The following is a 16,591-nucleotide window of genomic DNA, read 5'->3' as shown; positions in this document are numbered from 1 at the left end:
ACAATGGACATCGTTGGCTGTAGGGCCTGTTCCTGTGCTGTACTATTCTAGTGTTCTACGACCCTCATTCCGGTGAAGCATAGTATCATTAATCCAAGTTCATCTTGACCAACTGCAGATAATGAAATCCATATTATTGGTGTATTTTACATTTTTAACCATTGTGTCTAATTATAGTTTAATTTCTGTAATCAAAACCTGATGGTGAATTTCTGCTGAGAACTTGTCAGATAAGCAATGCCTTTCATTAGATAATTTAAAATATTTTCTCAAATTTTTTTTTGCATGCTTCACTTGCAGAATGACTCACAGTCAACCTGGTCGGTCAGGTGGATATCACAACTATCAGGACAATAAAGACCCTTTCAACCGAGGGGGATTTGACAGACCGCCACAGTTTGATCGCTTATCTGATCGACCACCATTTGATCATACACCCACTGGTTTTGGAGGTAACTTTATATTGTGCATGGAATTTATTTATCTGCCAGATTTTTATATATTTATAAATTGTCATTTGGTTTTGCAATAATAAAGTGGCAACTCACCTGTATATCAATCAGATGGTTGCATCTAATCAAAGTTACATTATTTGGGCCAGCACATGTTTTTTAGATACACTGGTGGTTTAAATTCCACATGCTGCTAAATTAAGCTCAATGGCAGGCTTAGAAATTCACGTATTATTGATTAATTCTATTGGGTTGTTGTTTAAATTAATTAAATTATTGCATCGTATGGGAGGCGCATTCCCAATCTCGTTGTACCCCTGTACAATGACAATAAAGATATATTGTATTGTATTGTATTATGTTGGGGCCATCTCTAAATAGGAGTAAAATCTCAGAATGAAATCATCAACTTTTTTGAGACATTCATCAGCTGTTATAACAAGGTTATGTTTCTGAATTTTAATCATGCTTAAACATTATCAGCCTTGTACTTTTCTCATTGTTTATTCATTTTACCTTCAGGAGCCACGCTTAGCTGCATCAGCCATGACTCTTTAAAATAGATTAACTGTAGTATTGTGAGATTAATTTCCATGTGTGCAACTCTGTTTTGATTTAACTTTCATTGCAGCCTATCTTTCTAATTCCAAGATCCTTTCTATTGGTTTTCTCAGTAATCTCGATTGATCATTTAATACGTGTTTGCAAAGGTAGCGGCTGATAATATCTGTATACTCCAAATATGGCTGTACCTTCCTGTAAAACTATCAAGTCGTTTTGAGCCTTTTGCATTCTTGGGCCTGCTTTCCTCATATCATGTTCTGATTGCTTAGCGAGGGTCTTTTTCCTTTCAGCAAAATTACTTTGTTCACTTTGAATGCGTGTACATTTTTGGAATTTTTTCATCTTTACTCTGAATCTGATTGCTCAATTTGAGACTCTTCCAATCTCAACACGTCAAATGTTTCAGGTGAAAGAAGGGGATATTCTGATGAGAGGATACCTGCCGCAGCCCCTCATCCACCACATCCGCCTCCACGTGTTGAAAAGAAGCCAGAAAGTAAAAATGTTGATGATATTCTAAAAATGCCTGGCAGACAAAGTCGGCCTGATAGGGTCAGTGAGTTAATTTGTTTCATGTCTTTTGTAGTTGAATGTATCTTGTATGGAACTTTATTTAAGTAATTAAAAGACACGTGGGCAGGTACATGGATAGGAAAAGTTATTGGGATATGGGCCAAATGCAGGCAGGTATCATGGGGCATCTTGGTCGGCATGGGCAAGTTGAGCCAAATGGCCTCTTTCCATGCTGTATGAATCTATAATTGTATGTAATGTTTGAGAGAAATTTTAACGCTAGGTAGCAACTATGAAATAGATTGCAGTAGAACCCTCCCTGCCGATTCAATGAAGTCGGGTTTCAAGCCCCTGGAAATCTCTAGGACTACAATCAAGACTGACACAGCTACACTATGGAAGTACTGTCTTCCCCATAGCACATTAAACTAAATCCTCGATGGCACCAATGGAAGAGCAGTGGAAGTTTCCGGCTGTTCTGGCATATACTAATTTCTCAAATAATGTTACAAAACCAGATTATTGCATGACAACTCTGAAGCTGTGATACCTTTACGCACAAATTGGTTAAAATAAATAAAGTGGATGAGCTTGAGGCCCAGTTAGATATTGGCAAGTATGATGGTGTGGCAATTACAGAAACATGGCTGCAAGAGGACCAGGGCTGGGAGCTGAATATTCAGGGGTATACGTCCTATCGAAAAGACAGACAGGTTGGCAGAGGGTGTGGGGTTGCTCTGTTGGTAAGGAATGATATTCAGTCCCTTGCAAGGGGTGACATAGAATCAGGAAATGTAGAGTCAGTATGGATAGAACTGAGGAATTGTAAGGGTAAAAAGACCCTAATGGGAGTTAATTATAGGCCCCCAAACAGTAGCCTGGACATAGGGTGCAAGTTGAATCAAGAGTTAAAATTGGCATGTCGCAAATGTAATGCTACGGTGGTTATGGGAGATTTCAACATGCAGGTAGACTGGGAAGATCAGGTTGGTACTGGACCCCAGGAAAGCGAGTTTGTGGAGTGCCTCCGAGATGGATTTTTAGAGCAGCTTGTACTGGAGCCTACCAGGGAGAAGGCAATTCTGGATTTAGTGTTGTGTAATGAACTGGATTTGATAAGGGAACTCAAGGTAAAAGAGCCATTAGGAGGCAGTGATCATAATATGATAAGTTTAAATCTACAATTTGAGAGGGAGAAGGGAAAAGCTGAAGTGTCAGTATTACAGTTGAGCAAAGGAGACTGATTGTGGATGATCAGCTATGATCACGGTGAATAGCGGTGCTGGCTCGAAGGGCTGAAAGGCCTACTCCTGCACCTATTGTCTATTGTTTATTGTCTATAAATTCCTACATTCAGGCCACCCTACTTCCTATTACAACCCCAACAAACCTTTTTTAGATCTTACACTATATTATGAATTTTTCACTGAACCTGGGGTGGTAAACAGAGGTAGAGAATTTCAAACAATCACAACCATCTGTGAGAAGAAATTTCTCCTCATTTCAGTCCTAAATGAGCCACCTCTAATTTTGGAACTGACCCTTAATTCTAGGTTTCTCATCTTGCGAAAACATTTTCCCTGCATCGACCCTTAAAGCCCCTGAAGAAATTTGTATATTTGAATCGTGCCACTTCTCTAGAAATTAGTGGCCAAGCCTACTCAATCTCTCCTCTTAATACAACCTTCCATTCGAGAAGCCAGTCTGATGAGCTTTTGCTGCTCTTCCTCTTTGGTAATTGTCTCCTTTTTTTTTAGGTAAGGAGACCAGAATTGTACACAGTAGTATTCCAGATATAGTTTGATAGCCTATAAATCTATTGTTAGATATATCTCTTACATTCATATTATCTAGCAATAACATTGCAAATGTTTTCTTAACAACGTGCTGCACCTGCATGAATGGAAAATGACTAAGAGCATTGGTTAATTTTTTACCCCGATTTCTTACAGATTGTAGTTATCATGCGAGGACTCCCTGGCAGTGGGAAGACGCATGTTGCAAAACTCATTCGTGTGAGTATAATCTTTTGACGTCATTTGGGAAATTGATACGATAATTAGAATTGTATCCACTGTGAAAGAATTGTGTTGGAGCTTCCTTCCTATTTGTGAGATTGAATAATTTAAGCTATACAAAACAAGTAGCGTCATGTTGGAGTGCAGAATTTATCTTGTGCTTCTGATTGGAGAAGGAAATATTGGGGACAATATTTACCTTTTGCTTTCTGGCAGATCCTACTTGTGTGTCTCCAATGCAATGTATCATCATTGACCAAATTTAAGCTGTTGCGTTACATGCTGTGATGCATGAAGTATGAGATCCTAGCTGAAATTTGCTGGAGCAGTCAGTTCCAACAAAGAGTCAATGCCTGAGTAATAGTGATATTAATCTGACAGAATAATTGCCTTGAAAATCAAAGCAGTTGGAAACATAGAAAATAGGTGCAGGAGTAGGCCATTCGGCCCTTCGAGCCTGCACCGCCATTCAATATGATCATGGCTGATCATCCAACTCAGTATCCCGTACCTGCCTTCTCTCCATACCCCCTGATCCCTTTAGCCACAAGGGCCACATCTAACTCCCTCTTAAATATAGCCAATGAACTGGCCTCAACTACGTTCTGTGGCAGAGAATTCCACAGACTCACCACTCTCGGTGTGAAGAAATGTTTTCTCATCTCGGTCCTAAAAGACTTCCCCCTTATCCTTAAGCTGTGACCCCTGGTTCTGGACTTCCCCAACATCGGGAACAATCTTTCCGCATCTAGCCTCTCCAACCCCTTAAGAATTTTATATGTATCAATAAGATCCCCCCTCAGTCTTCTAAATTCCAGCGAGTACAAGCCTAGTCTATCCAGTCTTTCTTCATATGAAAGTCCTGCCATCCCAGGGATCAATCTGGTGAACCTTCTCTGTACTCCCTCTAAGGCTAGAAGATTTTGCATGTCTGATCGTACACATAATTGCATTTTAAAGTAATATGTTGGCGTATGATGTGCTTGTTCATGTGACTAAATCATTTCAAGTTGTTAAATAGGTTTGTTTTGTTGACAAATGGTTGCATTTTGTTATATAAAGACGAAGGATTAATTTGTTCTTGAGTATAATCATATCGGTCAGAAGTGGAATCCTTTTTGCACAGACTCTGCATTAGCTTGTCATCATAAGTACTTACGTTTGTTTGTTGTGCTGGTACTTTCAGGATAAGGAGGTAGAGTATGGAGGAGCTGCACCACGGGTTCTCAGCTTGGATGATTACTTCATGACTGAGGTAGAAAAAGTGGTGAAGGATCCAGACAGTGGCAAACGAGTTAAAAAGAAGGTATGTGGTTAAAATTAAAAGCAAATAATCTTGCATGAAAAGAGGATTTCATGGTTATATGCAGGAATGTGTTATATTCTCTGATCATTCAAGCTTGGCGAGACTGATTTAATACATGCCTGAGACTGATTTAATACATGTGTAGCTATCCTTCATTCGCAGGATTTTTCCTGGAGAAAATATCCTGGGAGAAATCTCAATAGTTTGTTTCCTTTGCTCTTTAAAAAGGCCATCTGCTCGACCATCTAACATTGTTACCCATTGATGATTTATTGGGAGTCGTGTGTCCATCTTTGTTCTAACTCATTGACTGGTGCAGCAGTGGGGATAAATACTGCAAAAGGCAGAATTTTTGGAGGCGAGGTAAGAGCGACTGTCCTTGTTCATAAAGCTGCCAAGCAAGGACCATCTCCAACAGGAGAGCATCCAAGCTCTTGTAATTGGCATGCAATGACATAAATATCCTGTGGGTCACAAATGGGGATCTCAACTAGTCCAACTACATAAATGATAAAAGGATATTAAGGCTCTGGTCAGAAAAAAAGGAGGCATGAATCAGGTACATGCAGCTCAAGTGAATTCCTGGAGCAGTATAAGAGATAAGAGTACAGAGAAGGAAATCCATAGGGCAAAAAAGAGGCATGACATAGCTTTAGCACTAAAGAATCTAAAGGCATTTTATAAACATTTTTTTGTTTCAGATTAGGGTTTTTTTTCCATCTTTTTGGATCTGAATTATGTTCTCTTCTTGGTCCTGAATATAGACAATAGACAATAGACAATAGGTGCAGGAGTAGGCCATTCAGCCCTTCGAGCCAGCACCGCCATTCAATGCGATCATGGCTGATCACTATCAATCAGTACCCCGTTCCTGCCTTCTCCCCATACCCCCTCACTCCGCTATCCTTAAGAGCTCTATCCAGCTCTCTCTTGAAAGCATCCAACGAACTGGCCTCCACTGCCTTCTGAGGCAGAGAATTCCACACCTTCACCACCCTCTGACTGAAAAAGTTCTTCCTCATCTCCGTTCTAAATGGCCTACCCCTTATTCTCAAACTGTGGCCCCTTGTTCTGGACTCCCCCAACATTGGGAACATGTTATCTGCCTCTAATGTGTCCAATCCCCTAATTATCTTATATGTTTCAATAAGATCCCCCCTCATCCTTCTAAATTCCAGTGTATACAAGCCCAATCGCTCCAGCCTTTCAACATACGACAGTCCCGCCATTCCGGGAATTAATCTAGTGAACCTACGCTGCACGCCCTCCATAGCAAGAATATCCTTCCTCAAATTTGGAGACCAAAACTGCACACAGTACTCCAGGTGCGGTCTCACCAGGGCCCGGTACAACTGTAGAAGGACCTCTTTGCTCCTATACTCAACTCCTCTTGTTACGAAGGCCAACATTCCATTGGCTTTCTTCACTGCCTGCTGAACCTGCATGCTTCCTTTCATTGACTGATGCACTAGGACACCCAGATATGATTCAGAAGCACCTCTGGCAGTGCTATGTGTGCTGTTTATCTATTCAACTTATATTTGGCTGATCAGTTGCCATTGTCCTTCCCCACCTCTGGGAATATATCCAGTTTGTGTAATTTGAGACAACTTTCAAGCCTTATGTTTGGGCTGTGGGCTGGATAGTTCTTCAAGTGCAGTGAGTTATCAAAATCCCAGTCATTTGAAAGAAAGTGGCTAACAGTTCTCCTTTGTATAATCAATGGTTTGTCTCCTTTTATTTCCATTCCATTCTCTACTGCTGTCTGTCCATCAGGTTTTGGAGTATGAATATGAGCCAGAAATGGAAGACACATACAGAAGCAGCATGTTCAAAACATTCCGCAAAACGCTGGATGATGGCTTTTTTCCCTTCATCATTGTGGATGCCATTAATAACAGAATCAAACATTTTGAGCAGTTATGGAGCGCAGCCAAAACTAAAGGCTTTGAGGTAAGTTAACTTTGTGCATTAAGACACTTCACAGAGTTGCTTTGGAAACCCAGAGGAAGGATAATAAACTCCTGGGTCAGTCATAATTTCTAAGCATTATCTTAAATTAGGAGAGATTGGTGGGAAGTTTTAAAAAGGAAGTTACGGACACTGAATGCACAGCTACCTAGTAGTAAAATTATTCACACAAGGTGCATTAGCTGCTTTATATAAACATAGCACAAAAAGTAAGGAAATTTGTGTTTGGTAGATTATTTATTTGTCGTAACAATGCTTCTTGGCAATCAATCTTATACCGTTGGAAAGCCTGTTTATTTCCCTTTTAAATGGTGCCACATTTGTAAGGAACATGCATTTGTGGGATGAGCAGCAGAGCTGAGTATGTGGGTTGTGCCCATGAAAAATCTGCCAAATCTTCTCTGCCAATGCCAAACAGCTTATTCTGCCATTGACTTGTTCGGTGTTGTTTGGTGGATTGGATGATTGAAGTCTGAAGAAACGAAGACGTATTGGCAATTTAACAATTTATTCATTTAATAAACAGGAGCCTCAGTAGCGTGTGGAAGAACCATACACAGCCACAACAGCCTGGCACCTCCTCCTCATGCTGGTCACCAGCCTGGTCACACACTGTTGTGGGATGGCATCCCATTCTTCAACCAGCATTTGTCGCAAGTCAGCCAACGTGATTGTGTTGGTCACTCTGGCATGAACAGCACACCCAAGCTGATCCCATAAGTGTTCAATGGGGTTGAGGTCAGGACTGCTGGCAGGCCATTCCATCCTCTCCACTCTCAAATTCTGGAGATAGTCTCTGAGAAACCCTGCTCTGTGGGGGCGAGCATTGTCATCTTGGAGGATAGAGTTCGGTCCCAGACTGTGGAGATATGGGATTGCCACTGGTTGCAGAATCTCATCTCGATATCTCTCTGCATTGAGATTGCCTCCAATGATGACAAGCCTCGTTTTTCCAGTGAGGGAGATGCCGCCCCACACCATCACACGGCCTCCAACAAAAGATGTTACTCTATCGGTGCAGCAATCAGCATAGCGTTCTCCGCGTCTTCTCCACACTTTGACCCTATGATCCAACTGCCGTAGGCAGAATCTGGACTCATCGCTGAACATAACGTTCCTCCACATGTTCAGGTTCCAGTGCACGTGTTGCCGACACCAGCGCAAACGGGCCTGACGGTGAAGGGCAGTCATGGCAGGCCTCCTGGTAGCCCTATGAGACCGGAGATCGGCTGCGTGCAGTCTGTTCCGAATTGTCTGGGCAGAGAGCCGTCGGCCATATCGTCCTGCAAACCTTGACTGCAAATCTGTAGAAGACAGCCTACGGTTCCTAAGTGTTGACAGGGTGAGGAAACGGTCTTCGGGTGTCGTCTTCTTGGGACGCCCACTTCGTGGCCTGTCTCTGACATCCCCCGTTATATGGAACTTGGCCTTCACTTTGGAGATGGTACTAGGGCTCACTCCAAATAATGCCGCAACTTGGTTTTGCGGAACACCAGCTTGAAGTTGCCCTATCGCACGGGCCCTATCCAGATCAGTCAAACGTGGCATGCCGATTCTTGGAGCAGACACCTACTGACCACTGTAGCAGGGCCCATGCTCACAGATGCTGCCAATCAGGTGCCAATCAGGCACCTGATTGTCAGCACCTGGGGTACCAGAAGCTCAAAACAAGAGTCAATAGCAACAGCAGAATAAGCTGTTTGGCATTGGCAGAGAAGATTTGGCAAATTTTTCATGGGCGCAACCCATATACTCAGCTCTGCTGCTCATCCCACAAATGCATGTTCCTTACAAATGTGGCACCATTTAAAAGGGAAATAAACAGGCTTTCCAACGGTATAAGATTTATTGCCAAGAAGCATTGTTACAACAAAGAAATAATCTACCAAACACAAATTTCCTTACTTTTTGTGCTATGTTTAGTTAGTATATCTTAAAATTCTGTTATATTTCGAGTCATCTGACTTTACAGTATTTCGCTTAGATGTTTACGCACCATGACTGTTAATGAAAGATGATGAGCAAATAAAGTCATAAAATCTTCATAAATTCTTCAAAATTGGTTGTTTAGATTATGGATTATAAACGTTTCCTAAGAGAAAAAAAATTGTGTGAGCATTTCAGGAAATATTGCAAAATTAAATACAGTTTAGCATTTTTCCATTCTTGTTTTTAAGTTGCTGCAATTGAAATGTGAAATTATTAATAAAATTTCTATCCCTTGTTCCAGGTTTATATTGCAGAAATGAGTGCAGATAATCAAACCTGTGCCAAGAGGAACATCCATAGTCGCAAATTGAAGGAAATCAATAAGGTGAATAATCTGAATTTTCATTTCTTAAATGCCCAGAAAATGATATTTGTTCATGGTTTAACAGCAAGTGATCAAATATGAGGGATTGCGATTAAGCCAATTATGATTGATCATTGTCATTTTTTAATCTCTTTGGGAGGACTTGTACCCAAAGTACTTCTAACCATCCACGATGAGGTTCATTAGAGCAGCCCTGAGGATGGCATTTCAGTTTCATCTACCTCCCTGGAAGGAAGCTTTACCTGTTTGATTTGTCCAAACTTAAAAGAGCTTGAAGCAGAATTTTTTTTCATTAAATTTTAGGAACAAGGAATTTACTTTTATTAAATAAATTGCAAGGCTGAATTGAATATAATTTTCTTTACTAGGTTTACATGTTTTCCCAGGATGACATTATAATTGTGAATAAGGTATAGAGTCATATCATCATATCATATATATACAGCCGGAAACAGGCCTTTTCGGCCCTCCAAGTCCGTGCCGCCCAGCGATCCCCGCACATTAACACTATCCTTCACCCACTAGGGACAATTTTTACATTTACCCAGCCAATTAACCTACATACCTGTACGTCTTTGGAGTGTGGGAGGAAACCGAAGATCTCGGAGAAAACCCACGCAGGTCACGGGGAGAACGTACAAACTCCTTACAGTACAGCACCCGTAGTCAGGATCGAACCTGAGTCTCCGGCGCTGCATTCGCTGTAAAGCAGCAACTCTACCGCTGCGCCACCAGCAGAGAAACAGGTCCTTCAGCCCAACCTGTCCATGCCGACCAAAATACCCCACATTTGTTAGTCACATATGTCTAGATTTGACCTATATCCCTCCAAACCTTTCCTATCTATGTACCTATCCACATGTCTTGTAAATGTTGTTGATGTACTTGCCTCAGCTACTATCTCTGGCAGCTCAATACATATACCCACCATCCTCTGTTTGAGAAATTGCCCCCCCCCAGATTCCTAGTAAATCTCTACCCTCTCACCTTAAACCTATAACCTCTAGTTCTTGATTCCTTAATCTTGGGGGAAAAGACTGTCCATTCACCCTGTCTAACCCCTCTTGATTTTATACATGTATAATATCACCACTCAGCCTCCTGCGCTCCAGGAAATAAAGTCCTAGCTGTACCCAACCTCTCCCTATGTCTCTCGTCCTGGCAACATCCTCATAAACTGTCTAAATGCACCACATCTACAAGTTCCTCTCTGTGACTCTATTTATTCTATCCTCAAAGAACTCAAGTAAATTTGTCAAACATGATTTCTCTTTATGGAAAACCATGTAAATTTTGTTTGATTATATTAAGCTTTCCCTTCGAGCCTGCACCGCCATGATGAATCTGTGGAATTCTCTGCCACAGAAGGTAGTTGAGGCCAGTTCATTGGCTATATTTAAGAGGGAGTTAGATGTGGCCCTTGTGGATAAAGGGATCAGGGGGTATGGAGAGAAGGCAGGTACAGGATACTGAGTTGGATGATCAGCCATGATCATATTGAATGGCGGTGCAGGCTCGAAGGGCTGAATGGCCTACTCCTGCACCTATTTTCTATGTTTCTATTAGATGTTAGATATACTGGCCTATGGTTTTCCATCTTTGCACTTCCTTCCTTCCTTCCACTAAAGTATCACACGTTCTGTTTTCGAATCCACGGGTACTCTGAGTTTTGAAAATCTTCAACCAATGGGTCCATTGTCACTGAGACTACTTTCTTTACAATTTTTAGGTGCAAGCTATTGTGTCCTGGTGACTTGTTTGCCGTTGGTCGCATGAGTTTTTCTAATAACATCCTTCATGATTAAGATTTTTCAAGTTTTTACATGTTATTTGAATCTGGACTAGCTTTTTCATATTTTTAGTGGAAGGTGACTTATGGAGCAGGAACATCAGATAGTATGTTTGGATCCAGTATGTGTTTCTCTGTTGATTTTATAGATTACTCGTCTGCAATGAACCTTGAAATGATTTGCAATTTAGTTTAATTTAGAGATACAGTGCGAAAATAGACCCTTCGGCCCACGCCGAGCAGAGATCTCCGCACACTAACACTATCTTACGCACTAGGGACAATTTACAGAAGGAAATTAACCTACGGACCTGCACGCCTTTGGAGTGTGGGAGGAAACCGGAGCACCTGCAGAAACACATGGTCACAGGGAGAATGTACAAATTCCATACAGACAGCACCCATAGTCAAAATTGAAACCAGGTCTCTGGTGCTGTAAGGCAGCAACTGCCGCCATGCCGCTAAATATTGGGTCTTATTCACAGTTTACCTTAAATACACTTATTTAAAGTTGAAAGGGTCACTTCCCGGTCTTTTTGCTTCATTGAGTTACTACAATGCTATAAGAAAGACAACTCTGTTTCATTATGAACTTTAAAGACCATTCGGGATCAGAATCAAGTTTACTCTGACATAATTCCCTAAAGTTAATTCTCACTAGTGCAACATACTTGTATAAGCAAATGTCCTTGTCAACCTGGATACTAAGTAAATGATCAGTTGCTGTGGCTGTTGATTAACATTTTGTGTTGCTTTATAGATGGCTGATCATTGGGATTCAACTCCACGCCATATGTTACGTTTAGACATTAGATCGCTCCTCCAAGATGCTGCAATTGAAGATGTAAGAAGCTCAAAATACAGTCAAACTCAGTTTTTCTTGATAATATTATTTGGTTTTTATTTTTGTTCCTCTGGATTTCTTGCAAGATTACAATGTTTTTGTATGATCTGTATATCAGTTGTAATTGGAGATAAAGTTAAAGGGGAGAGAGAAAGATCAGAAGAGAGATTTTTGAACAAGTGCAGAGATTATTCTTTCAGAGATACGCTAGTTACTGCAGTTATTATTTAATTCTATCCTACGAGTTGTCGATTTTTTTCCCTTACAGTCGCTATTTTTGTCCCTCTATGAATGAAGGTGGTTTCAATTGTTATCATTTGAATGGCATGTCCAATTCTTCAATTATACATCTCGTGTAGATTCATGGTTTCATGATCTTTAATGTTAAATTTGTGCTTATTATTAAGATTATTAAGGGGTTGGACACGTTGGAGGCAGGAAACATGTTCCCAATGTTGGGGGTCCAGAACCAGGGGCCACAGTTTAAGAATAAGAAGTAGGCCATTTAGAACAGAGATGAGGAAAAACGTTTTCAGTCAGAGAGTTGTAAATCTGTGGAATTCACTGCCTTAGAAGGCAGTGGAGGCCAATTCTCTGAATGCATTCAAGAGAGAGCTAGATAGAGCTCTTAAGGATAGTTGAGTCAGGGGGTATGGGGAGAAGGCAGGAACGGGGTACTGATTGAGAATGATCAGCCATGATCACATTGAATGGTGGTGCTGGCACGAAGGGCCGAATGGCCTACTCCTGCACCTATTGTCTATTCCTCCAACTGTCTCGTACAGATTCAGGAATTTAATTTGTTTCCCTATTTTTGCTGAAAACTAAGTTTTATTGCAGGTTGCAATAAGAAGTGTATATTTTATCGGCATGCCTGAATGATGCAAGTGTATGATTTCTGATATTCATGAGTCATGAGCTGGTAATTCTGGAGTTCAAATCAAAATAAAGGGAAGGAGGTTGACAAATCACCTGGAGTGCAGGTTTATACTTACTAGTGTTCTACAATTATTTATTTGGACGGTGTTATTTACATGGACCTACAACTCCACTCTCGAGTAACAGTCCTTTGTGCAATGAATCATGGAAGGAAAAGGAATAACAACATTCTTAATACCTTTTTTAACCTTCAATGGTCTAATCTACTCTTTAGGTAGAAATGGAGGATTTTGATCCCAGTACTGAGACACAGCCACAACAGTCAGAAGAACAACAAGAAGATGAATCTACGAGGGATGCTGCTGATGAAGAGGAATACGAAACGGTAGGAGATGTCGTCACAGAACTGAATGCTTTACCCTCACATGGAAACCTCTTCCATGTGTATTTTACACTGGTATGCTTGTCAGTAAGAAATTCATTGTGTTCCCATCAAACAGAGAAGACAACCGATGGTACGGAAATTGTTGGGGTGTTTTTTCATTATCATTTGTGAGATGTTGGTTATGAAACCCTCGACCTGTTGGCTATGCCCTGCATGTTTTAGGTTTGGTTAACAGTGGTTATATGATTTTGGTTTTAAATCATGTGATGTTCAATTAGGAGTAAAATAATTCTTAAATAAAATAATATATCTCTTAGATTTAATGATATCTTAGATAAATTTGCAGTATCAATATTCAGAGGCAATACGTTCATAAAGACATTTTCAATTAGATAATTGAGGCCACAGTCAAAATTAGATTTCTTTTTTTTGAAAGATTGAGCTTGGTGTTGTTCATATTGTTGAATCTTTATGTGAGTTCTACATTATTATTGTATTTATAAAGCTGTACAGGCTGAAAATGTCAACAACAAATTGAATATCTTCCACTTGGGTGTAAACTTGGGTCCACTTGGGTATAGCTGTCCACAGTGCATGACTCCAAGAAGTAGTTCTTCTAATGTTGACCAGTACCAGTGGTATGCAGTTTGCAGGAACAATGTTGTTGACAACTGGTCTGAACGTTATGCATACAATTCATTGTCACGGAAATGGCTTATTTTTATTTAATACCTTTCATGACCTCAGAATATTTTGAAATGTTCTATACACAATAAAATACTTTTGAGGTGGTTATTGCAGTAATGTAAGAAAAGCTACAGCTATGGCAAGATCCCACAAACAGTAAAAATATAAATCTGTGTTGTATCTGTTCTGTTCTTCATTTGTAGAATAAATGTTAACCAGTTTGTCATTAGTTCTCCCTTGCACTCTTCCAAATAATTACACATGAGGTAAATGGGACTGTGCAGTGTCTAGGTGATGGTATCAGCCTAGATGATGTGCTCAGATTGTTATGGCAATTTTCTACGGTTAGGGATGAATGTTAATACAGTGGCAAAATCTTCATGCTTGTTAGCTATGGCACCTCTGGTTAGTGGTTGGAACAGAAGCTCTGCCTGGACTAAGTGAAGGAGTAGTTGTTGAAGATGTTTGGTAATGCAGCGGGGTAAATGGGGTTAAGGCTACTTGATTGCTTGGAGGACAAGTAGCAATGTGATGAAGGTGGCCCAGATGGTCTTTTATAAGATTGTGTTGTTTGTCTTTCTTTGTAGATGCAAAATGTAGTCATAATTTAATCATATTAGTTAATTTTGCATCTACATGCAACTGATGCTTTATGGGCAATGTAACATGTCTCTATTTCTTACTGACATGAATACCTAACGAGAACTTGCTCTGAAAGATACCAAGTTACACGAATGTTTTTCTTTCTACAAATTAAGTATCTATGTTATCTATCTGAACTATCATGAAATATTTGCAGCGGACAATCCAATTTAAGATGAAGTATTTGGATTTGATAATGAAAATAAATATTGTAAATTAAAAATACAATTTTGTATTGTACATTAGCGAGTGGAGATGTAGCCATTTTTGTATTAAGGGTGTTACTTTCCTTTTGTTCTGGATAACTATATGCAGTTGAGATTTTGAATTAACTAAAAACTGAAGCCTTGATATCATGTTGAGTAAAGGACTATAAGGAAAGTGTTACAATGCAGATTCAATACAGGTTTGCTTAACATGTTTTGCTTATTTGATAACTTTGCTAGTGTTTGGTCTTATGGCCATCAGTTCCATTAATATCTGTTCTTTGACACGAAGAAATGACTTTTTTTTGGTTCGAGTATAATTCTTAAATTATCTAGCCACTTATGAATCTTTCTCACAGATACTTAATCGTTTAACGATTTTAAGCACCTGATATTTGGAATGTCACTGTACTTTAGTAAATTATTTTTCAAGGTACTTGTTAGAATTTAGTTTTCTGCTGTTGTTGCATCCATTTATTGCCTAATTAGTGAACTGTATAAATGCAGCAATATAAAATTAGAAGAGTAATTTATATACAGACAAAGAAGTAAGTTGAAATATTTGTGCAGAGAAAGTAATAAGCAACTTGATCAGTATACATAAGTTTATGACCTTGCTCATGGAATTTGTAGATAAATGCCTTTTTTGAAAAAAGGACATTCTTTTTAAGTGAAGCTCCATTCCTTCCTTTGTGCCATAGTATTTTGATTCTGTTTTTGTTGTTTGATTTGTCTTCCTGCTGAAGCAAGAGTCATTATCTTCGATACAATATACCATTAAAGATTTCACTCTAACCAGATGAGCTTCTCTGTATGTGTGTGTGTATGATTTAGGGTTTCGTGACAAAAAGCAAATGGGAAATGGACACATCGGAAGAGAATCTAGGTAGGTACGATATTTTTTGTTTATAAATTGGAAGGTCATGATTTGAGAAATGCACAAAACTGTTCATGTATCATTAGAGTTTAAACTGTGCAATGCTATAACCTATATTGATGCTTGGTTTGATTCATTGGATGTGACTTATTGTCTATTAATGTGTTATTGTATCCAATGTAATCAATTGTCCGATTCTGTGCTGTAAGAGCACCTCAACGACTATGTACCTATGCTGTACATAGTTAAACTTGCAAACTGAAAGAACATCAAACTGCACTGAGAAGTATAAACTTGTCATAAATAGTGGATATTTCAAGTGTAATGTAAATACATTTACATCAATTTGCTGAATGCGCAAATATTTAATTGCATGCTTTTCCTGGTTCAAGAATTCAGAAATATTTGAATTGAACTGAATTAAGGCAGAGATTTGGGGGATTTAGCATTCAGAAAAATATAGTCTTTCATGGGACCTCATCTAAAGCTATTGGATTACTCATACACTCTTTAATGTAGTGTTAAACTTGACCTATCAAAGCACCTGTTATTGCTCCCCACAACAATCCTGGTAATGATCAAGATGTTTTTATTACTCAATGGATTTGAAATTCAACCAGAAATTCTACTAACTCTGCCATCATCCTTGCAGTTGGTATCTAATGATGTTTAAATAAATCTAACTTTTCTGGAATGGGAACTGTCCTATTTAGCTGGTGGTCTTATTTATGTATTTGTATTACTTCAGTACGTAGGAAATAGGTTTATAACATGGTATTTTCAAGTTTAACGTTCATTTAGCATGTTCTTTCAACAGTATTCTGCTAGTCAATCACATCGATGAATTGAATTTTAATTGGGTTTATAACATGATAAAATTGGATCTATGAAAAATTTGTCTTCTTTAGTGCTGCAAATCTTTAGAGTGCGATCTTTTAAACGGTATCATATATGGAAGCACTTTTGATAAGGAAATATTGTACAGCTTTGTAGAATATTGTTAAAATTTGTCCAATGATTTACAAAGTTATCAACGAAGACTACAACTCGTATTCTCATATAAAATGGTTCTTTTCAATTTGTATAATTACATTCTAATAGAAAAAGAATCGTAGAAGATAATGGACCAAATTGTACCCTGCAA

General features: G+C 39.3%; 1 protein-coding gene across 1 annotated transcript in view; it reads left to right on the top strand.

The window, feature by feature from the left end:
* ylpm1 (YLP motif containing 1) overlaps positions 1-16,591 on the top strand; it is a 74,796-nt gene that overhangs the window by 38,800 nt on the left and 19,405 nt on the right. Inside the window, exons 11-19 of the mRNA XM_078406869.1 lie at positions 301-452; positions 1,423-1,568; positions 3,482-3,544; positions 4,734-4,853; positions 6,630-6,806; positions 9,055-9,138; positions 11,688-11,771; positions 12,925-13,035; positions 15,405-15,456. Of these exons, the coding sequence (XP_078262995.1) occupies positions 301-452; positions 1,423-1,568; positions 3,482-3,544; positions 4,734-4,853; positions 6,630-6,806; positions 9,055-9,138; positions 11,688-11,771; positions 12,925-13,035; positions 15,405-15,456 (989 nt within the window). The remainder of the gene's footprint in view (positions 1-300; positions 453-1,422; positions 1,569-3,481; positions 3,545-4,733; positions 4,854-6,629; positions 6,807-9,054; positions 9,139-11,687; positions 11,772-12,924; positions 13,036-15,404; positions 15,457-16,591) is intronic.

The sequence above is a fragment of the Rhinoraja longicauda genome, chromosome 10 (genome assembly GCF_053455715.1).
Source record: "Rhinoraja longicauda isolate Sanriku21f chromosome 10, sRhiLon1.1, whole genome shotgun sequence".
In the NCBI taxonomy this organism is placed as follows: domain Eukaryota; kingdom Metazoa; phylum Chordata; class Chondrichthyes; order Rajiformes; family Arhynchobatidae; genus Rhinoraja; species Rhinoraja longicauda.
Note: the sequence above shows the minus strand (reverse complement) of the source record. Positions and strands in the feature narration are given on the sequence as shown.